The sequence below is a fragment of the Oncorhynchus gorbuscha genome, linkage group LG08, assembly GCF_021184085.1.
Source record: "Oncorhynchus gorbuscha isolate QuinsamMale2020 ecotype Even-year linkage group LG08, OgorEven_v1.0, whole genome shotgun sequence".
Taxonomy (NCBI): domain Eukaryota; kingdom Metazoa; phylum Chordata; class Actinopteri; order Salmoniformes; family Salmonidae; genus Oncorhynchus; species Oncorhynchus gorbuscha.
Window position 1 is genome coordinate 50728599 of NC_060180.1, and position 24742 is coordinate 50753340.

Consider the following 24742-nt stretch of genomic DNA (forward strand, 5'->3'; position numbering starts at 1 on the left):
CACACACACACACACACACACACACACACACACACACACCAGATATCCACAATCTCAAAGGAAACGGTATTGCTCTGATGTGAGCTTCATGGTTCTATGAAGCAGCAGCAGATTTTGGACCGCCATTCCCAGTCTACCACCATTACCTCAACACTCAATCCACCGCCATATTTACTACATGTCCCGAAAGGTCAAGTGCCTGTGCTATTATATCTGATTTCCCTCTCCCAGTCAGGCAGGTCATCGATATGAATGTAACCTGGTATGATGTAGTGTTAGAGAACACAGTGAATTTTACAAAAGAGCCCTCCATTGGCCTGTTTCCCTGTTGAGATACTATCTTCGCTTTATCATGGGCTCAAGGACACTCCCAGCCCATCCATTTACCTTCCACACACACACACACACACACACACACACACACACACACACACACACACACACACACACACACACACACACACACACACACACACACACACACACACACACACACACACACACACACACACACACACACACACACACACACACACACACACACACACACACACACACACACTCCATAGCAGTGGATGTGAATGAAGGACTGGCAATCTTTCTCATGTCAGTTAAGAAGTAGATCCTTTCTCAATGTAGGCTTTCTGGTTCCTGACTGAGTGCTAAGTCCAATCTACGACATCTGTATGTATTATATTTAATCCAAGGGCATTAGGGGTGGGGATTTTACTGAGTTGAATCAATGACATAAGGGTGTGGCACCAGGCACCATGCAGATACACTATGGATACCCAGGCTTATGGGTAGAGATAGATAGACCAGTGAAGACACGGAGACTCAAATATATCACACTCACATAGCCCCTTGGATTTCTTCACCTTTTATTGTGTTACAAAGTGGGATACAAATGTATTTACTTGTCATTTTTTGTCAACAATGTACACAACATATTCAATGTACACAACATATTCAATGTACACAACATATTCAATGTACACAACATATTCTGTAATGTCGAAGTGGAAGACAAATTTAATTTTTTTTAAAGGTGAATAGATATTGAATAACTAAAGCTTAGTTGTGGCATAGTTTTCATCTCCATCTCCAATACATGTTAGAAACACATGTGGCATCAATTACAGATGTGAGTCTTCTTGGGTAAGTCTATAAGAGCTTTGCACACCTGGATTGTGCAATATTTGCCCTTTATTATTTTAAAAGTCTTCAAGCTCTGTCAAGATGTTGAGGATCATGGCTAGACAGCAGTTTTGAAGTATTCCCATCGATTTTTTTTAAAGCAGATTTAAGTCAAAACTGGAACTTGGCCACTCAGGAACATGCACTTCCTTCTTGGCAAGCAACTCCAGCTTACAATTGGCCTGGTTATTTACCTGCTGAAAGGTGAATTCCTCCCTCAGATTCCCTCCCTTTACTTAGCTCTATCCCATTTCTTTTTATCCTGAAAAACTCCCCAGCATTTGCCGATGTCAAGCACACCTATAACATGATGCAGCTACCACCATGCATGAAAATAAGGAGGCAGTTACTCAGTGATATGTTGTGTTGGATTTGCCTCAAACATAAGGCTTTACATTTAGGACAAAAAGTCTATTCATTTGCTGTGTTCTTGCGGTATTTTTGTATATATTTTTGATTATGTCATTTAGGTCATTATTGTGAAGTTGTTGATCCATCCTCAGTTTTCTACCATCACAGACATTGAACTGTTTCAATATCACCAATGGCCTCAAGGTTACATCCCTTAGCAGTTTAATTTCTGTCTTGCAGCTCAGTTCAGAAAGATGACTGTGTCTTTAATGTGTCTGGGTGGTTTAATATATAATCCACAGCATAATTATTAACTTGATCATGCTTAAAGAGATATACAACGTCTGATTTTATATTGTTACCCATCTCCTAATCACTGTCTTTCTTTAAGAGGTTTTTGAAAAGCTCCCTGGTCTTTGTTGTTGAATCTGTGCTTGAAATTCAATACTTAACTGAGTTGTCTGTATGGGGACAGAGGTATGCTTAGTCGTCAAAAAACAATATTGTGATATTGTCAGAATTATACGATACGATATATAATATTCATATATGTAACTATATACATTTTCCCCCCATCACCAGTACACACACACACACACGCCCGCGCACAGACAGGCATAAATGCGCACCCACACGCGCACCCACACACACACCCCCACACACACACACACACATGCAAGGGAGGAAGATCTGTTTGTACCACTCACCAATGAGACTCCAGGGCGGGGCAACACACGTACCAATACATACCCCCGCCACCACATTATTATTTTTAAGTACAATTCTGAACATACACCTTAGCCAAATACATTTAAACTCAGTTTTTCACAATTCCTGACATTTAAACCAAGTAAAAATTCCCTGTCTTAGGTCAGTTAGGATCACCACTTTATTTTAAGAATGTGAAATGTCAGAATAAGAGTAGAAAGAATGATTTCTTTCAGCTTTTATTTCTTCCATCACATTCCCAGTGGGTCAGACGCTTACAGACACTCAATTAGTATTTGGTAGCATTGCCATTAAATTGTTTTGGGTCGCCATCCACAAGCTTCCCACACACAATAAGTTGGGTGAATTTTGGCCCATTCCTCCTGACAGAAATGGTGTAACTGAGTCAGGTTTGTAGGCTACCTTTTTCAGTTCTGCCCACACATTTTTGATAGGATTGAGGTCAGGGCTTTGTGATGACTCCAATACCTTGACCTTGTTGTCCTTAAGCCATTTTGCCACAATTTTGGAAGTATGCCTGGGGTCATTTTCCATTTGGAAGACCCATTTGCGATCAAGCTTTAACTTCCTGACTGATGTCTTGAGATGTTGCTTCAATATATCCACATAATTTTTTCTTCCTCATGATGCCATCTAGTTTGTGAGTGTACCAGTCCCTCCTGCAGCAAAGCACGCCACAACATGATGCTGACACCTCCGTGCTTCATGGTTGGAATGGTGTTCTTCGGCTTGCAAGCCTCCCCCATTTTCCTCCAAACATAATGATGGTCATTATGGCCAAACAGTTCTATTTTTGTTTCATCAGACCAGAGAACATTTCTCCAAAAAGTATGATCTTTGTCCCCATGGGCTGTTGCAAACCGTAGTCTGGCTTTTTTATGGTGTTTTTTTATGGCGGTTTTATGGCTTCTTTCTTGCTGAGTCAGTATAGGACTCGTTTTACTGTGGATATACTTTTGTACCTGTTTCCTCCAGCATCTTCACAAGGTCCTTTGCTGTTGTTCTGGGATTGATTTGCACTTTTCGCACTAAAGTACATTCATCTCTAGGAGACAGAATGCATCTCCTTCCTGAGCGGTATGGCAGCTTTTTGGTCTCATGGTGTTTATACTTGCGTACTATTGTTTGTACAGATGAACGTGGTACCTTCAGGCATTTGGAAATTGCTCCCAAGGATGAACCAGACTTGTCGAGCTCTACAACTTTTTTTCCTGAGGTCTTGGCTGATTTCTTTTGATTTTCCCATGATGTCAAGCAAAGAGGCACATAATTTGAAGGTTGGCCTTGAAATACATCCACAGGTACACGTCCAATTGACTCAAATGATGTCAATTAGCCTATCAGAAGCTTCTAAAGCCATGACATAATTTTCTGGAATTTTCCAAGCTTTTTAAAGCACAGTCAACTTAGTGTATGTAAACTTCTGACCCACTGGATTTGTGATACAGCGAATTATAAGTGATTGAAAACGAGTTTTAATGACTCCAACCTAAGTGTATGTAAACTTCCGACTTCAACCGTATATATACCTACAATTGAGTATTGCTCATCATTTAACCAACCTACCTTTGTGTTCTGAAACAGATCCGGTCAGACAATGACAAGAACCGATCCCTGAGGTACAGTGTGACCGGACCCGGAGCTGACCAGCCACCCACCGGCATCTTCATAATTCACCCCATCTCTGGAGAGCTGTCTGTCATGAAACCCCTGGACAGGGAACACATATCCAACTTCCACGTAAGTCTCTCTCACACACACACACCCTCACACACACACACACACACACACACACACACACACACACACACACACACACACACACACACACACACACACACACACACACACACACACACACACACACACACACACACACACACACACACACACACACACACACACACACACACACACACACACGGGTTTACGTGATAGAGAGCAGATGACTAGGACCACGCGCACTGGCAAAGTCAAGATCCACTTTGGTTGGAAACATTGTTCTTTTCTAGCCAAATAAAGGTATGGTGGAGTAATAGTGTGTGCAGGTCCTATTAATCTCAAGCATTCCTTGGCCCAGCTTGACCTGAAGTGATGCGAGTTTGACTGTATTGACTTTTCTCCATGATGGAGAAAGCACCTTGGCCTTGCAACCGGTACAGTGAATAAGAACAACGAAGCAGATATTCCAAACGTTTACAGTGAAAGTACCAAGTATTAATCTTTATCGAGATGTACAGTATGTCCTCTTTGGCTTATACATGCAGTCTGTACATTCCAGGAGGCTGGCTGGCATGTGCTCAAGGTCCCTTGGTAGTCAAACACTCCTCAATAGTGTACACTGGAGAGAGGTGGGGGGTTTGGGAGGCATTCCGGAACTGACTTATCCGTCTGAGAATTTGAAAGAGTCAATGAATTTATAATTTTTTTTTTTTAAAAACTCTTAACTTCTAGCGATACATGACCCACTCATAACTATTGTTTGGGAGTTGTGATATGTCTAGCAACCAATGTTATTGATTTGATTCAGGGTGAGACATGTATTAGACTGGGGGCAGACAGTAAAATCAGTAAATGACATGTTTGTAATGAAAGGTACAATGGGGAGGCCATCGCTGGAAGGGCTGCACGGTGAAGAAACAAACATTAACAGTATTGAAAGGCACATTCCCAGGCTCATTATTTTTGTCTGAGAGAAATGGAAATAGGTAAGGGAGAGAGTCGTCACAATGCCAAGGTTCTGCTTAGGCAAAGTGGAGTGTGTCAGCTGTATGTTTATCGTGTGGGTCCTACATTGCTTTGACTTTTGTATATTTTCTGTTTTCTGGTTATGTGTATGCCTGGATGAATAAGTGTGTGCGTGCATGTGTGCATACGTATATATGTGTGTACACCACAACCAGCTGAGTGCTCTCCCTGGTGTCTCACCTACAGCTGAGAGCTCATGCTGTGGATCTGAACGGTAACCAGGTAGAGAGCCCCATCGACATTGTGATCAATGTGATTGACATGAACGACAACCGGCCAGAGTTCATTCATCAGATCTGGAACGGCTCCGTCCCTGAGGGCTCCAAACCAGGTAGGAGCCCAGACTAACCTTCCCGGCCTCTGGCCCACTGTGCCACTAGACTATTAGGACATCAAACGGCATTGATGAATCACACAGGGTAGTCATTTTGTTCATTTGGCTGTGGTTCGATATGGATAAGATCTCTGCCAATAGCAAGTATTCTCTTGTGGAAGTGCTTTGTCAACATTTCAGACGAAGCCAAAGCTTTTATTTGGGCTATGTTTCGACTGTGCTCCATGTTAGTCAACGGATCCTCATAGTATGGAAGTAACGTCAGTGTAATGACTGTCTTAGGTCGATTCAATGCAGTATTGAAATAAAACAAGGTTCTACCTTTTTAAAAGTTAAATCCCCTATTTGCATCTTCTGTCTCTCTTGTCATTCATCAGGGACCTTCGTTATGACGGTAACGTCTGTTGACAAAGACGACCCCAAAACAGCCAATGGGATGCTGCGCTACAAGATCGGATCCCAGAATCCCGAGAGCCCGACATCCAACATGTTCACCATTAACAACAAGACAGGAGACATCATTACCGTCGCGGCTGGCCTGGACAGAGAGGTACGCAATACAACAGTTTGTGTGCGCGTGCGTGCGCGCTCGCGTGCTCTCTCATTAAACCCCGTTGCAGTAGCAGTAACAGTCCCATCACATTCATTCGTATATGTGCTCCTCCTTCGCTGCTCGGCATTCCTCTAACTCGTATACATCAAGATATCTTTTCCCTTGTTTACCTAAGTGAGCTGTAGATAGCAGACGGAACAGTTTTGAGTTGTTTTTGCTGCTGATAATCTTTAGTGTGTCTCAAAACTAATGAAGTTAGCTAAGTATGCCCCATTACCATTTTTCCAACGAGGACCAGAAATTGACTCATCACACTCTTCGGAATTATTTACTCTAACATGGAGGCAATATGCATCATTGAGCAGCTAAATGTTTTTCTCCTCGTTGCTGTTAACACTCCTATTTAATTGCATGGCCATGGACTTGCTTTCACTGGAAGGAAGGAGAGGAAAAAATAACGGAATAAATATAAAAAGTCAAAGGGAAAAAACAAAGCCAATTGCTGTAATTCTGGCCAGGGCAATCTGGATAGTTGGCCCACTCAATCAAGTTTGCCCCAGGGCTGCTGTTATATATACGGCATTTGCCACCCTGAAAGTAATTTCCCCGATTCTCCTTACCTAGCAACTGGTCCGTCGCCTGAGTAGCTTTTAATGTGAAGGGAGTCATTTGTTACAGTGGGATTACCCATGGTGCACCATACTGCTACACAGAGTGGAAGCGTTGCACTCCCACAGCAAGCCGACTTCTAGAGTTCCTTTCTCTCTCCACAGGGAATTGATGTAGACTTGATCATTGTGAGAATAACTCAGATTCCTCGTTGGGGTTTATGTAAGACTCCCTTTTCTACTGAACACACGGCTCAAGGCTTTACCTTTTATTTAACTAGGCAAGTCAGTTAAGAACAAATTCTTATTTACAATGACGGCCGGCCGAAATGCAAAAGGCCTCCTGCGTGTTGTATGTGGAGGCGGAGGGCTGCAGTAGGTATCGCCGATAGGGGGGGGGGGGGGGGGGGGTGGAGGCCTAAGAGGGTTTTATAAATAAGCATCAGCTAGCATCAGCTAGTGTGTCTTGCGACGGATATACAGAGATGACCTGTTTACAGAGAAGTATAAAGTACAGCGATATGTCCTATGAGGAGCATTTGGTGGCAAATCTGATGGCCGAATGGTAAAGAACATCTAGCCACTCGAGAGCACCCTTACCTGCCAATCTATAAATTACGTCTCCGTAATCTAGTATGGGTAGGATGGTTAGTTTGGCAGCTGGGGTAAAAGAGGAGTGATTCCAATCGAGGAAACCAAATCTAGATTTAACCTTAGCTTGCAGCTTTGATATGTGCTGAGAGAAGGACAGTGTACCATCTAGCCATACTCCACAGTATTGTATGAGGTGACTACCTCAAGCTCTAAACCCTCAGAGGTAGTAATCACACTGGTGGGGAGAGGAGCATTATTCTTACCAAACCACATGGCATTTGTTTTGGAGGTGTTCAGAACAAGGTTAAGGCCAGAGGAAACTTGTTGGACACTAAGAACGTTTTGTTGTAGAGTATAAGACTGTGTCATATACATATAAATGGATGAGAGAGTGTCCTACTGCCTGAGCTATGTTGTTGGTGTAAATTGAGAAGAGCGTGGGGCCTAGGATCGAGTCTTGTGGTACTCCCTTGACGACAGGCAGTGGCCGAGACAGCAGATGTTCTGACTTTATACACTTCCTTCTTTGAGAGAGGTAGTTAGTAAACCTGGCCAAAGACCCCTCAGAGACACCAATACTCCTTAGCGGGCCCACAATAATGGAATGTTCTACCATATCGAAAGGTTTGGCTAAGTCCTATAAGGTTGCATTGACACATCCATAACATGAGCTGAAATCAGATTGCATACCAGAGAGAATACTATAGACATCAAGAAAGCCAGTCAGTTGATTACTGACAAGTTTTTCCAACACTTTTGATAGACAAGGCAAACTAGAAATGGGCCTCATGTTGTGCATGATATAGAGAGTGGATTCTTTTTCAACTTCTTTTTTTTTCATGCAGAAAGTGCCTCAGTACACGTTGATCATCCAGGCCACAGACATGGAGGGCAACCCCATGTACGGCCTGTCCAACACTGCCACGGCCGTTATCAGGGTGACCGACATCAACGACAACCCACCAGAGTTCACTGCCGAGATGGTAAGAAAGAACAAAGCTTCACATCTATGTATTACACCACACTGTGTGATTCACTCAGTTGCCAGTCATAGCACTGTAAAGACCCAAGCAGAGCCATGTTGTGTCTCAATCGATGACGGGCACAACAACGTACAACTCAGATGATGTAAAACAGGGTCTCGCTACAGCATGTGCAAAATAAGTAAATACATCGCAGTTTACAATGTTTTAGATCATTTACGTTAAATTTACATCATTTTTATTCACAATTCTTTGTCCCGAGAAATGATAAAATAGTTGTACAACCCTGTGTATACGTTTTTAAAAAATGATATCAAACTCAACCATTTATCTTTTCCAGTGACGAAGGACTGGATGTCTCATGATAGGGTGGGATATGCCAACCGGTTCAATTTTCAGCACATCTATTGCCTAAATGTTTTGTCATTCAGTTCCAAAAAGTTACTTTCTGACCACTTCAACTATGGGCAAATATGTATAGAAAGGTTTGTTCAAATCAAAAGGGGTGCATCCCAAAAAGTGATTGATATAAAATGGAACAACCCACATGTAAGTACTGACACTGTGAGTACATCAGGCAGGCAAGAGAGAGCAGAGCAGAGACAGGTGCTTGATGTATTTGTTTCCGATATATTGGCCCTTGTGTAATGTAATGGTATTGTTTTGCTATCAGGCCGAGATGGCGATGATAACATGATAAATTGCCGTGGACATTTATTTACTTGAAATTGGGTGTTGGGTGTGTAGAGCTGGAGCACGGAGCCTGTGTTTTTCCGCTGGCGCAGCAGTATGTGTAACTGCTCTCTGTCCCATCCTCCATCTTTTATTCATTTAGTTCTTTGGAGAGGTGCCTGAGAACCGGGTGAATGTCATCGTGGCCAACCTGACGGTGACGGACAAAGACCAGCCCAACACGCTAGCGTGGAAGGCCGTCTACAAGATCACTGGAGGTGACCCCACTGGCAGGTTCTCCGTGCCAACCGACCCCACCACTAACGAGGGCCTGGTAACCGTCGTCAAGGTGAGGCAGACTGCAACACCCTCAGACTTAATCCATTACCCCAATCCTCTTCCCTCCACTCCTGTATCTCCCAGGGGAGCCACTTATTTTAATAGCTAATTCTATTTTATTATTTTATTTATTTAACTTTTATTTAACTAGGCAAGTCAGTTAAGAACAAATTCTTATTTACAATGAAGGACTACTAAAAGGCCTCTTGCGGGGACAGGGGCTCGGATTAAAAATAAAATAAAAATATAGGACAAAACACACATCACGATAAGAGAGGCACCGCAACACTACATAAAGAGAGACCCAAGACAACAACATAGCATAGCAGCAACACATGAAAACACAGCATAGTAGCAACACAACATGGTTGCAGCACAAAACATGGTACAAACATGATTGGGCACAGACAACAGCAAAAAGCTAGAGACAACAATGCATCATGCAAAGCAGCCACAACTGTCAGTAAGAGTGTCCATGATCGAGTCTTTGTATGAAGAGATGGAGAGAAAACGGTCCTGTTTGAGTGTTTTTTGCAGCTCGTTCCAGTCGCTAGCTGCAGCAAAATGAAAAGAGGAGCGACCCAGGGATGTGTGTGTGCTTTGGCGACCTTTAACAGACTGTGACTGGCTAAGACAGCTCAGCAGTAGTAGTACAACTAACTATAGTAGCCCCGAGCTGACTTTTTCTGGGATGTTTGCCTCATTGCATTAGAGGCAGAAGAGTACTTTATTGACAAAAAAAATAACCGAATATATACTTTATCGATCCCTTACCGTCCATGGAGCATACTTATGTACTTTTGCGTTTCCTCCCTCCAGCCAATCGATTATGAGATCAGCAGGACGTACATGTTGACGGTGGTAGCGGTGAACGAGGTGTCTCTCGCTCGGGGCATCCACTCCCCTCGCCAGTCCACCGCCACGGTCTCCATCAGGGTCATTGACGTCAACGAGAGCCCCTACTTCGACCCCAACCCCAAGCTCATCAAACTGGAGGAGGGGATGTTAGCAGAATCCACACTGACCACCTTCACAGCACAAGACCCTGATAGATTCATGCAGCAAAGCATTAGGTAATAATGATACTAAATAGCTGTATTCATACAGAGCTTTTCATGCAGTTTCTACAATCACTGATTGTCAATAAAAACACTCCCATTCTCAGTAAGATATGTATCTTTCTTTTGTTGAACATTCACCACCTTTAGCCTTGAATGTATGAGTCTGCATAAAATTAAATAATGATTAAAAAAACCTAGCTTGTAAGGTTTGAATGAGCGTCTTTATGTATCTTCTTTCAATCTTCGTCCTCTGTGTTCTCAGATACACCAGGCTCTCAGACCCAGCCAACTGGCTGAGAATTGATGCTAACACCGGGCGCATCACAACCATCGCCGTCCTGGACCGCGAGTCGCCCTACGTGAAGGACAACATGTACAGCGCCACCTTCTTGGCCTCTGACAATGGTACTTAGCCTAGTCGCCGGGCGCTAATATCTGCTTCCATCTGTATAGCCAAGTAGACTAGGGGAATATTGTTTTTAGAAGGCATAAATCTCACACACAGCTGCCCTTTTCAAGATTAAACTTGTGCCAGACACCAATGTAGCAACCACCACCCTGTTGAAAGTTAACGTTTCAGAGCGAGCACAGACCTAGCAGCCACACTGTGGACGTATTCACCTCTTCTCTCTCCTTCCCTGACTGGATTTACCTCTGTTCAGGTTTAGCCTGTTCCACAGAGCACAGCGTAGGCCAATAGGCTTAGAAACTCTCTCAATAAAGAGGTTTCTCAGCATTAATAGGTCAGGATTAGATGAGTGGCTCATTTGAGCGTGGCCTGAATGGCAAAAAAAGCCTCTTAGCCCCATGAATACATAGAGGGGCTGAGGCTCTGGGTCTCCCGGGCTAAGGCAGCGACAGTGTGTTCTTCTCTGTCTGTCTGGTTTAGTATTCTCACCCTGTGGCCTCTCCCCTTCGTCAGGAATACACACTCTCTTTAGATAACACACACACATGCACAGCCTCTCTGCGCCTCCCTCCATTCCCCAAACGTTACGCTATATCCCCCACCCTCACCCGTGGAGAGAGAGGAGCTCTGCTCCTCAGATCAGTATGCAGTCTGGAGGGGTCCTGTCCCTGCAGACTGGCTGCTGCTGCTCCTCTCTGCCTTACTTTTACACCAAGAACCAGGTTCAGGATAACAAGCATTATGTGTTAGCAAACATGCAGCGAGACATCATGCATGAGGATCACTTCAATGGTATACATCCCCTTATCGTTATTATGTGTTATGTCAAATCTGTATTCTAAGACATTTGTGCATGTGACATTGTGTGTGCATCCGTCCCTGTCTGTGTGTGTTGTCCCGTCCAGGCGTCCCACCAGCGAGCGGTACAGGCACCCTACAGATCTCCCTGCTGGACATCAACGACAACGCGCCCCACGTCTACCCCCAGGAGACTGAGATGTGCAAGAAGCCCGAGCCTAACGGCATCAACATCACAGCACTGGACGGAGACCTCAACCCCAACGCCGGACCCTTTGCGTTCGAGCTGGCCAACAGGCCCTCAGATGTCAGAAGAAACTGGACCATCACACGACTCAGTGGTAAGACACAACAACAACAACAACAACAATAGCAAACAATCAAACAAACAAAAACACTGTAGATCAGGGCTATTCAATATATCTATCGGAGCCTCTAGGTCGGCAATACTGCTGGTTTTCATTCTTCCAATGTAATCAGAGACTGATTTAGACCTGGGTCACCAGGTGACCATTCTGGCCAATAGCTGACATTCATCAATCAACTTCCAGTGTTTTTACAACCGCCAGTGAGAATGGAGAACCACCTGGTCATTTGGATGGTGATAAATAACCCTATAGGTTTGGCACTGGCTTCGGGGCAGTACAGTATGGGCATCATGTCCATGAGGATTTCTGGCTCTCCATAGGGCCAAGAGCAGTGACCGACACTCTTAGAAACAAGGTCCTATCTAGAACCTAAAAAGGTTCTTTCCACAGAGGGTTTTACCTGGAACCAAAAAGGGTTATCCTATGGGGACAGCCAAAGAACCATTTTGGAACCCTTTTTTTCTACGAGCGTATGACAGTAGACAATGCTCTCAGTGTGCGTGCCTCATGAGGCCTATGTTAAGACACTATATTATAAAAGAGATTAGTAACAGCTCACTAATTGATTATGCTAATTATACAAACAACGTATTGGCGGAATGACTCATTTGTTGTGAGTTGATAGCGAATCGATGCGAGTGTAAACCGCAGTAAATGAATAACTATCTTAATAGGATAACAGCCATATGGATTATAGAATCTGGGGGGGGTTTAGCCTAAGCGGCATTATCAAAAAGGTCTTCAGTGGGTTTATAAGCTCAAAATCTAAATCCTGACCATATTTTGGATTAGATAAACTGACACAATTTCCAGGTATTGGAATTCATACTGTTCAAAAGTATGTGGACACTCCTTAAAATTTGTGGATTCAGCTATTTCAGCGACACACATATTGCTGACAGAGCACACAGCCATGCAATCTCTATAGACAAACATTGGCAGTAGAATGGCCCGTACTGAGGAGCTCAGTGACTTTCAACGTGTCACCGTCCTAGGATGCCACTTTTCCAACAAGTCAGTTTGTCAAATGTCTGCACTGCTACAGCTGTCCCTGTCAACTGTAAGTGCTTTTATTGTGAAGTGGAAACGTCTAGGAGCAACAACGGCTCAGCCGCAAAGTGGTAGGCCACACAAACTCATAGAAAGGGACCTCTAAGTGATGAAGCGCGTCCTTGGTTGCAACACTCACTTAGAAGTTCCAAACTGCAACTGGAAGCAAAGTCAGCACAAGAACTGTTCCTCGGGAGCTTCATGAAATCTGTTTTCATAGCTGAGCAGCCACACACAAACCTAAGACAATCATGCAGAATGACAAGCATCGGCTGGAGTGGTATAATGCTCACCACCATTGGACTCTGGAACAGTGGAAATGCGTTCTCTGTAGTGATGAATCCTGCTTCACCATCTGGCAGTCCGACAGACAAATCTAGGTTTGGTGGATCCCAAGAGAACGCTACCTGCCCGAATGCATAGTGCCAACTGTAACGTTTGGTGGCCCCTTAGTTCCAGTGAAGGGAATCTTAACGCTACAGGATACAATGACATTCTAGATGATTCTGTGCTTCCAACTTTGTGGCAACAGTTTGGGGAAGGCCCTATCCTGTTTCAGCATGATAATGCACCCGTGCATAAAGCGAGGTCCATACAGAAATTGTATGTAGAGATCGGTGTGGAAGAACTTGACTAGCCTGCGCAGAGCCCTGACCTGAACCCCATTGAACACCTTTGGGACAAATTGGAATGCCGACTGCAAGCCAGGCCTAATCGGCCAACATTAATGCCCAACATCACTATTGCGCTTGTGGTTGAATGGAAGCAAGTCCCCACAGAAATGTTCCAACATCTATTAGAAATCCTTCCCAGAAGAGTGGAGGCATATGGACTAGCTCCATATTAATGCCCATGATTTTGGAACGAAATGTTCGACATGCAGGTGTCCACATACTATTGGCCAGGTAGTGTATTTATTTTCCCAGTAGTTACACTCTGGAACATTTTAAGTAGAGTGTTGTTTTGTTTTATTTAGGGATTAGTAACTGAGTTGCTTATTTATCTTTCTTCCTTCACTTTCCCTTCCTTTACGTCTCTTTCCCTCCCTCCCTCTCCCCCCTCTTTCCTTCTCCCCCGTCTCCCAGGTGATTATGCCCAGTTGAACCTGAAGATTGGCTTCCTGGAAAGCGGCATCTACGAGATCCCCATCATCATCACTGACTCTGGCAACCTGCCCATGTCCAACACATCCTACCTGCGGGTCAAGGTGTGCCAGTGTGACCACAACGGGGACTGCACCGACCAGCAGCACATCATCGCCGCAGGGCTGGGCACGGGCGCCATCATCGCCATCCTGCTCTGCATCATCATCCTCCTCAGTGAGTGCAGCCCTGCCCTCTCGCATGCTCGCGCGTGCACACACTCTCACAGTCACACACACACACACACACACACACACACACACACACACACACACACACACACACACACACACACACACACACACACACACACACACACACACACACACACACACACACACACACACACACACACACACACACACACACACACACACACACACACACACACATACACACACACACACACACACACCAGTGTCCCACCCGCCACACACAAACAAGATCAATGCCATCCCTTGCCATCCCCAAACACTGCCACAGGAATTATGGAGGGAGCTAAACGTCATGCCCAAGAGACACCAGTAGATTATTTCAGGATTACCCAAAAGATATCCCTGATCAGGCTCGAGGCAAGCTCTAAATTCTGGATTGGATTACATGTGTGTGCAAAATATGTCAGTTATTATGTTTTGTAATATGGGATCTCTCTCTCTCACACTTTCCCTCCCTCCCTCCCTCCCTCCCTCCCTCCCTCCGTCCCTCCCTCCTTCTGTAGTTCTGGTGTTGTTGTTTGTGGTGTGGATGAAGCGTCGTGATAAGGAGCGTCAGGCCAAGCAGCTTCTCATTGACCCGGAGGACGACGTCAGAGACAACATCCTGAAGTACGATGAGGAGGGAGGTGGAGAGGAGGACCAGGTGGAGTAACACACATGCGCAGACACACACACACACACACACATATACATTGAAACACACACTCACATACACACAGACACACACAGACACACACGAGACATCCTCAGATATACTGTACACAGAAAACCGCACTTGTTATAATGAACTTCAGCTAATACAAGGGAATCATTTTGTAAATGTCTGTTAATATCTACCACAAATGGAGTGTGTTCATGCCACGGGCCCATTCTGTGAGGCACACTGGCCTAGGTAGTGTAGACTAGAAATGAGTGTGGGGTAGTAGCAGTCTTCAGTCCTAAATTGGCTTCTGAGGCTAGTAATTGCAGGGATAATGTAATTTGGAGACATACATCTGCTACTGTGTAGTAATTAAGCTCCATCTAAAGGTAACGATATGACTGGGAAGCCATTACACATCTGCCAGAGATTGGGCAGGAGGGACACACACACACACACACACACACACACACACACACACACACACACACACACACACACACACACACACACACACACACACACACACACACACACACACACACACACACACACACACACACACACACACACACACACACACACACACACACACACACACACACAGTGATTTCTGAAGACACTGTGATATAACACTCCTCAAAACCTGTAGAAGCGGGGGGGTAACTGAATTCAGATTTATCGAAGGAATACATACTTCCATTTTGAGCTGAGTGGAGGAGGAGGGCTGGCCATCAGAAGGAAATGGTCTTGTCTTTGGAATCTGGAAGTCAGTCAGTCGGTGGTGTGTGTTGGGTAAAAAATGAACCTGACTGTCCCTGTGATGTGGACTATATAATGCCTCACCTCTGTTCTCCCTATCTCTCCCGCTGTGGAGGAAATTGAAGTGTCAGACCAGTGGCCACTCTGTGCTCTCTGAGTATTTTATTTTAGTTTCTGACTGCCATTGCCTGGGTTTTTATTAGTCCGTGGGGCACTCATTCTACCAAGAGGAGACAGCTGATCAGCCCCCTTCTCACTGGCTGTGTGGGAAGTGAAGAATAATGTGGTGTGGAAAGAATATCCAATTCCAGAAACTTCTGTGGAAGTTAAAGTTTTGTAACTTGATGGAGAATCTCCATTGTAATGAGTGTTTTCTAGCCCTGCCTGTTCATCAATGCAGTCGCAAACTGAAGCACGTCTTTGCCAAGTTTTTCAAAGGGCCACAGAGGAAAGCTGTGTATGATATCGTTTTTCCAAATACAGATGGAAATGCTTATTTTTCAAGGCCACACAAACAAAATAGCTTAAAGATACTTCCTTTCATTAAATTACCAACAGACTATTTTGTCTTGACAGAACAAACCTGTGTATGCAACCGCAGCAGGTGTCCTAATTCCTCAATCAGTTGTGAAAATAAAAAAAGAGTGGAAAGAGTGGAAAAACAACCTCTTGTTAAAGTCTCACTCTAGGAGGAAGGGCACAGAGTCAGTCAATAGGTGCAGACCAGGGCCATCGTCAGTCAATCTTTTGCTTCAAGCAGAATATTAAATAGATATTTGAAGTGGAAATATGGCCAAACAAATTCCTCCCCTTACGTGAGGAGTTTGTGTATCTGATATTGTTTACTGTCCAGCTTTACCCGTTGTAGGATCAAGTGGAGGCCTTTGCTTTGGAATGTCCAGCCACAATGTGGGTGATTCAATGTGTTGTCCGGGCGTGGCAGGGGAAATGATATGTCAGTGTGTTGGTGCTTGGAGCTGTAATGTGTGAAGAATGGTACCCTTGAGTGCTTAGAGTGTCGTCATTATCCAGTTGTGGCTACGTGACTGTAATGATATGCTGCAGTTCCCTGTCACTGAGCTCTGACCTCTGGGATGACCCCGCGGTAGGTCCTAGGAGGGTCACAGGGTGGTGGGCTGGGAGGAGGGAGGTAGGCTGGAGGGGACACATGGCATCCTGCTCTGGGATGTATGACGGCCATTGTCTCCTTCCAGACAGACCCTTTCAGTCAACCGGAGGGGACATGGGGATATTATTTTTTACTGTCAATCTGTCTGTTTAGATGATCCATTTGTTTATTTCCCAGATTAACATGATACATGTGTAGGCCTATGTTCCACAAGGAATAGAAAGGCCTAAGTAAGTTAGATACATGTGTTCATATGAACACCATCAATTTTTAGGAGTAGGGAGTGTCTGGACTGTAGTGTCTGGACTGTAGTGTCTAGACTGGAGTGTCTGGACTAGAGTGTCTGGACTGGAGTGTCTGGACTGGAGTGTCTGGACTGGAGTGTCGACATGTGTAGTTGTGTCTGTGTTTCGATTCATATGTTTGTATTTTAGCCATCTACAGTATGTATTCATTTGTCCATCTTTAGACATGCATACACACTCAGGATTTGTGTGTCCGTGAGTGTGTGTGAGCTTAGTTACATGCATAGTTATATGTGCAAGCGAGCAGGGACAATATTGAAGGGGGATATTAGAGATGGATGGATTACTGAAAATCTGCTAAAGAGGGACACTCCATCATTCACGCTTATTAAGCACACAACTATTCTCCCATGGCATTCCCTCCATCATATCCTCTCTGATAGCATATCAGTCCACCTCCTCGCTGCTGTCTTCTCATCCACATCACAACGCACCACGGCTCTCCAAATCTCTTTCTCTCTCATTCTCGGTCGTGTTCTCTCCATCTCTCTGTTTCTCTCTGTTTCTCTCTGTTTCTCTCTGTTTCTCTCTCTTCTCTCTCTCTCTCTCTCTCTCTCTCTCTCTCTCTCTCTCTCTCTCTCTCTCTCTCTCTCTCTCTCTCTCTCTCTCTCTCTCCATTTCTCTCTCTCTCTCTCAATTTCTCTCTGCAGCTCTGTCCACTCCTTCTCTCTCCTCCTGTGACACCGCACAAACCAAACGGCGAGCCAGTCAGGTTGCCTTGGCAATGTTAATAGGATTAGTAATGGCTTATGCATATCCGCCATTCCGTCTCTGGGGCCTGATTAGAGCAGAACAGTTCCCTGCACACTCTTCCAGAAGAACACTGCTCTATTGCAAGTGGGTTGAAGACTGATGCTCGGTTCCTTAGCCTTGACCCCGAAGCTGGATATTGTTAAATGCAGCTAACTGTCCAAGTGGTAGTACTTCAACCAACAGTCTAAAGTCCACCCATTGATAGGATTTGTTGCTCTGATGATACAGGGTAGTAACAGTAACAACAATATACAAATATGTAGACACTGCCACCCCCCTCATATATATATATATATTTAGCTCTGCATATTCTTTTTCTAGAATTTCATGATTTGGCCCTTTTTATTTCAGTGTGTCCCAGTCTCGGGTAGATCATGTGGCCTATGTGTGTGTATTGGTTTAGGTAGAGAGATCTGCCCATGTGTGTATCAGCGCAGGTAGGGAATTCAGTCCACGTGTGATTAGTCTATCTGGATCTTATTCTGCTCTGGCCATGTGTGTATTGGTCTAGGTAGTGAGTTATGCCAGTGTGTGTATTGGTCTAGGTAGGGAGTTCTGCCCGTGTGTGTATTTGTCTAGGTAGGGAGTTCTGCCCGTGTGTGTATTGGTCTAGGTCGGGAGTTCTGCCCGTGTGTGTATTGGTCTAGGTAGGGAGTTCTGCCTATGGCTCCTGAATGGCGCAGTGGTCTAAGGCACTGCGTATCAGTGCTAGAGGCATCACTGCAGACCCTGGTTCGATTCCAGGCTGTATCACAACTGGCTGTGATTGGGAGTTCCATAGGGTGGTGCACAATTGTTCCAGCATCGTCAGTATTAGGGTTTGGCAGGGGTAGACCGTCATTGTAAGTATGAATTTGTTCTTAACTGACTTTCCTAGTTAAATACTTTTTATGTGTGTATTGGCCTAGTTAGGGAGGTCTGCCCATGTGTGTATTGGTCTTGGTAGGGAGGTCTGCCCATGTGTGTATGGATCAGGGTCTAGGTCTTGGTGGGGGCTCTGCTCTGTGTGGATCTCCACTTGTCTCTGGCTTCTTGCTGACTCCCATCTGTCCCTCCTCTCCCCTCCAGGATTATGACCTGAGCCAGCTTCAGCAGCCCGACACGATAGAGCCGGACACCATTAAGCCCGTGGGGATCCGGCGTATGGACGAGAGGCCGCTGCACCCTGAGCCCCAGTACCCCATAAGGTCAGCAGCCCCGCACCCCGGGGACATCGGAGACTTCATCAACGAGGTAAACGAATAAACAATAAACAAACACACTAATCTTCTCACGGTTAAACATCTGAATCTAGAATAATGCCACAGGAGATGGCTTCGTCATTCTCTAAATCAGGAATATTTAGAGAATGATTTCATAAACACTCATGGTTAGGGGTAGAGGTATAAATATTTAATTTAATGAATACTTCAAAATAAAGGAAAGCAGCTGAAGGAGATGATGCAGGCTTCACATTTGAAGGTTTATTTAGCTAATCTCTCTCCCTGTACTCATGCAAGTATTGATTGAAACAGAACAGACGCACACAGACATGAAAGGTTAATGGGAAATTAAATTTATGAATTAATCTTCCCTTTTGCATTTACAACTGCCTGTATAGTGTTTCCTTAGGGACAGATCGAAATGTTCTTTTTTTTTTTTCAAAATTTTATTTTTTTGTGCTTTTTTGTGTTTTTTTATTGGACACATGGGAGGGTAGTGCGTTTTTTTATTGGACACAGGGGAGGGTAGTGTGTTTTTTATTGGACACAGGGGAGGGTAGTGTGTTTTTTATTGGACACAGGGGAGGGTAGTGTGTTTTTTATTGGACACAGGGGAGGGTAGTGTGTTTTTTATTGGACACAGGGGAGGGTAGTGTGTTTTTTATTGGACACAGGGGAGGGTAGTGTGTTTTTTATTGGACACAGGGGAGGGTAGTGTGTTTTTTATTGGACACAGGGGAGGGTAGTGTGTTTTTTATTGGACACAGGGGATGGTAGTGTGTTTTTTATTGGACACAGGGGAGGGTAGTGTGTTTTTTATTGGACACAGGGGAGGGTAGTGTGTTTTTTATTGGACACAGGGGAGGGTAGTGTGTTTTTATTGGACACAGGGGAGGGTAGTGTGTTTTTATTGGACACAGGGGAGGGTAGTGTGTTTTTATTGGACACAGGGGAGGGTAGTGTGTTTTTTATTGGACACAGGGGAGGGTAGTGTGTTTTTATTGGACACAGGGGAGGGTAGTGCGTTTTTATTGGACACAGGGGAGGGTAGTGCGTTTTTATTGGACACAGGGGAGGGTAGTGTGTTTTTATTGGACACAGGGGAGGGTAGTGTGTTTTTTATTGGACACAGGGGAGGGTAGTGTGTTTTTATTGGACACAGGGGAGGGTAGTGTGTTTTTATTGGACACAGGGGAGGGTAGTGTGTTTTTATTGGACACAGGGGAGGGTAGTGTGTTTTTTATTGGACACAGGGGAGGGTAGTGTGTTTTTATTGGACACAGGGGATGGTAGTGTGTTTTTATTGGACACAGGGGAGGGTAGTGTGTTTTTATTGGACACAGGGGAGGGTAGTGTGTTTTTATTGGACACAGGGGAGGGTAGTGTGTTTTTATTGGACACAGGGGAGGGTAGTGTGTTTTTATTGGACACAGGGGAGGGTAGTGTGTTTTTTATTGGACACAGGGGAGGGTAGTGTGTTTTTATTGGACACAGGGGAGGGTAGTGTGTTTTTATTGGACACAGGGGAGGGTAGTGTGTTTTTATTGGACACAGGGGAGGGTAGTGTGTTTTTTATTGGACACAGGGGAGGGTAGTGTGTTTTTTTATTGGACACAGGGGAGGGTAGTGTGTTTTTATTGGACACAGGGGAGGGTAGTGTGTTTTTTATTGGACACAGGGGAGGGTAGTGTGTTTTTATTGGACACAGGGGAGGGTAGTGTGTTTTTATTGGACACAGGGAGGGTAGTATGTTTTTTATTGGACACAGGGGAGGGTAGTGTGTTTTTATTGGACACAGGGGAGGGTAGTGTGTTTTTATTGGACACAGGGGAGGGTAGTGTGTTTTTTATTGGACACAGGGGAGGGTAGTATGTTTTTATTGGACACAGGGGAGGGTAGTGTGTTTTTTATTGGACACAGGGGAGGGTAGTGTGTTTTTTATTTGACACATGGGAGGGTAGTGTGTTTTTTATTGGACACATGGGAGGGTAGTGTGTTTTTTATTGGACACAGGGGAGGGTAGTGTGTTTTTTATTGGACACAGGGGAGGGTAGTGTGTTTTTTATTGGACACATGGGAGGGTAGTGTGTTTTTTATTGGACACAGAGGAGGGTAGTGTGTTTTTTATTGGACACATGGGAGGGTAGTGTGTTTTTTATTGGACACATGGGAGGGTAGTGCGTTTTTTTCCCTGATTTACATTCGCTGTTCTGCTTGTATTTTCCCTATGAACAATGGCTTTACTTACTTTTGATATTACCCTAATAAAGTTTAGAAACGTTTGTGGTTTGGTGTGGTGTGGCTATTATTAAGCTTTAGCTGCTGCAGGCCTATGATATGAAGGCAGTGTGCCCTGGCGCTCCAACTGACTCCCACAGTTGAACATGAGGTGAGGAAGACTGCCTACCAAAGTACTCCTATAATCGAACAATATAATGCATATATTTATGCAAAATATTATGATAGAAAATTGAAAAATTATATAAAAATTAAGTTTTAGAACACCTACTCATTCAAGAGTTTCTTTATTTTTACTATTTTCTGCAATGTAATATATATCACAACTATGAAATCACACATATGGAATCATGTAGTAACCACAAAAGTATTTTAAAAATCTAAATATATTTTGTACCCACCCTTTGCCTTGATGACAGCTTTGCACACTCTTGGCATTATCTCAACTAGCTTCACCTGGAATGCTTTTCTAACAGTCTTGAAGGAGTTCCCACATATGCTGAGCACTTGTTGGCTGCTTTTTCTTCACTCTGCGGTCCAACTCATCCCAAACCAAACCATCTCAATTGGTTTGAGGTTGGGTAATTGTGGAGGCCAGGTCATCTGATGCAGCACTCCATCACTCTCCTTGTTGGTCAAATAGCCCTTTCACAGCCCGGAAGTGTGTTGGGTCATTGTTGATAAACAAACCATAGTCCCACTAAGTGCAAACCAGATGAGATGGCGTATCGCTGCAGAACGCTGTGGCAGCCATGCTGGTTCAGTGTGCCTTGAATTCTAAATAAATCACAGACGGTGTTTATTTATGTCGCTGGCTGTACTAGGTTGGATCTGAATGCATATGGATGTCCATAAAACTTCTCAAATGTCCCTGTATGTTGTCCAGCACAATTCTCCAAATGGAAACTATGAAATGCCATATTGTTTTTATGGGGATATTAGAATATTTGCATGAAAGTCTGTCACCAATTGGATGGAACCTAGCTATATACACCCTAAAGACTCAAGTGCACTAGTCCAGTAAATGTAATTGTAAATGTATTTATGTTAAAAAAAAGGGACCACAATGGAAATAATTCCCCAATTTTATGGTGCAATCCTGGTTACTTTAAAAGTCTTTGACTATATAGTCGGATGTCGAAAGTTTACATACACCTTAGCCAAATACATTTCAAATCAGTTTTTCACAATTCCTGACATTTAATCGTAGTAAAAAATCTCTGTCTTAGGTCAGTTAGGATCACCACTTTATTTTAAGAATGTGAAATGTAAATGATTTATTTCAGCTTCTATTTCTTTCATCACATTCCCAGTGGGTCAGAAGTTTACATACACTCAATTAGTATTTGGTAGCATTACCTTTAAATTGTTTAACTTGGGTTAAACGTTTCAGGTAGCCTTCCACAAGCTTCCCACAATAAGTTGGGTGAATTTTGGCCCATTCCTCCTGACAGAGCTGGTGTAACTGAGTCAGGTTTGTAGTACTCCTTGCTCGCACAGGTTTTTTCAGGTCTGCCAACACATTTTCTATCGGATTGAGGTCAGGGCGTTGTGATGGCCACTTAAATACCTTGACTTTTTTTAACTTTGGATGTATGTGTGGGGTCATTGTCCAAGCTTTAACCTCCTTTAACTTCCTGATTCATGTCTTGAGATGTTGCTTCAATATATCCACATAATTTTCCTACATCATGATGCCATCTATTTTGTGAAGTGCACCATTCCCTCCTGCAGCAAAGCACCCCCACAACATGATGATGCCACCCCTGTGCTTCACGGTTGGGATGGTGTTCTTCGGCTTGCAAGCCTCCCCCTTTTTTCTCCAAACATAACGATGGTCATTATGGCCAAACAGTTCTATTTTTATATCATCAGACCTGATGACATTTCTCCAAGAAGTACAATCTTTGTCCCCGTGTGCATTTGCAAACTGTAGTTTGGCTTTTTTATGGCGGTTTTGGAGCAGTGGCTTCTTCCTTGCTGAGCGGCCTTTCAGGTTGTGTCATGCACAAAGTAGATGTCCCAACCGACTTGCCAAAACTATAGTTTGTTAACAAGAAATTTGTGGAGTGGTTGAAAAATGTGTTTTAATGACTCCAACCTAAGCGTATGTAAACTTCCGACTTCAACTGTATGTATTTTTTTCACTGACAAATAAAATCAATCAACCAAACTGTGATGAATGGAAAAAGACATCTGTTACAAATCGCCAAAAGTTTCATGAAATTCGGAGATTGTCAAGACTTCGATACTCGGTCAGCCTACAAGGTAGGGATGTATTTTCTGTTCGTCAAGATTGACATAGTCTATTAATTGTGGTGTTGACAATGCAACCATTATATTGAAGTGCCTGATGTCGGTATGCTTTGTCTATTGGTTGTGTGGTGCATTGGCACAGAAACCTGTTGGTGTAAAATTGGTTGCATACATTTTATATAATTATAAATATGGCATCAAAATGTTCAAAGTCTGATCAATGTCTGCAGCCGGCTCTGATCGTGGCGAACCCTCAACCTTCTGGCCCATAGCTCTGTTTGGCATCGACTGTGCCACAAAAACATGCTTAAGTGGCAGTCTATATCCACGTTTATAAACACAGGGCCGCTACAGTTATTGTTATTTGTGGTCCAAAAACATCATTTTGAGTTAGTTCTATGAGGGGGGAGGGTGTTCAATTTATTTTACAATACAAGGGGAGGGTCATGTGAACATATTTGTTACGTTGGGGGGGGTGCATTTTATTTTATGACACCTTGAGTTGGACCAGCCTCTCCCCCAAAGTAAATTTGTATTTGTCCCTTATGGAAATTGTCCACGAATAGGAGATAATCGCTTTTTTGGTTTTCTGACAAATATACAGTATTTATAATGTGTCCAATTTAGTTATAATATTATTCACTTGGAGATAATTGTGTTTCTCTTAGCTGTGCAGAAGAATCGGATGGGGTAATAGTTTTAGACGTCTCTCTGTAGAGATCTAGTGGGATGAGACAGAGAACTGCACATTGCCTTTTCCATAGAGGTGCCCTGTTCTGTTCCTTCATGGCCTCGCTTGCCTCAGGGCACCATTGACTCCAGTGTTGAAGGGTGGATGTAAAATGAAAAGAACGGTCATGTATTTTTCACCAGCTCCAACAGACAAGACTTTCACTGTATCCAAAATGGAGTTCTCTCTTTCTCTCTCTCCCCCAGTTGTTGGCCTATTCCCATGTTTTTAGATTAGAACTCCCCTACTTGGGCTATTTCTCTCCCACTCCCCCTCCCTCGCTCTCTCAGAAAAATTCCTGAAAACACTTAATGCTCTTGTCCGCTCAGTTTATATTGAGTGAGTTTGAGTGTTTTGTCCAGTGCGTAAAAAACCTGCAATACTTATTGGAGCAGAGACAGGTCTGCTGTTTTACGTATTATTCCTGTACAAGGACAGCAGGATGTTGTGGGCCAGAGCATCCTGACCCAGACATCCACATTGCAGGCAGTACATGTCCGCCTGTTTCCCATCACATACACATGCACACGCACACTCACACAGGTGGTCCCCGTAGATTCTATCTACTGCCCCCTG

The 24742-nt window shown here is 44.0% G+C and overlaps 1 protein-coding gene across 1 annotated transcript in view; it reads left to right on the top strand.

The window, feature by feature from the left end:
* LOC124041781 (cadherin-2-like) overlaps nucleotides 1-24742 on the top strand; it is an 87851-nt gene that overhangs the window by 59715 nt on the left and 3394 nt on the right. Inside the window, exons 5-15 of the mRNA XM_046359784.1 lie at nucleotides 3862-4017; nucleotides 5212-5356; nucleotides 5737-5909; nucleotides 7960-8097; nucleotides 8933-9118; nucleotides 9928-10181; nucleotides 10432-10574; nucleotides 11484-11717; nucleotides 13880-14113; nucleotides 14655-14794; nucleotides 18809-18973. Of these exons, the coding sequence (XP_046215740.1) occupies nucleotides 3862-4017; nucleotides 5212-5356; nucleotides 5737-5909; nucleotides 7960-8097; nucleotides 8933-9118; nucleotides 9928-10181; nucleotides 10432-10574; nucleotides 11484-11717; nucleotides 13880-14113; nucleotides 14655-14794; nucleotides 18809-18973 (1968 nt within the window). The remainder of the gene's footprint in view (nucleotides 1-3861; nucleotides 4018-5211; nucleotides 5357-5736; nucleotides 5910-7959; nucleotides 8098-8932; nucleotides 9119-9927; nucleotides 10182-10431; nucleotides 10575-11483; nucleotides 11718-13879; nucleotides 14114-14654; nucleotides 14795-18808; nucleotides 18974-24742) is intronic.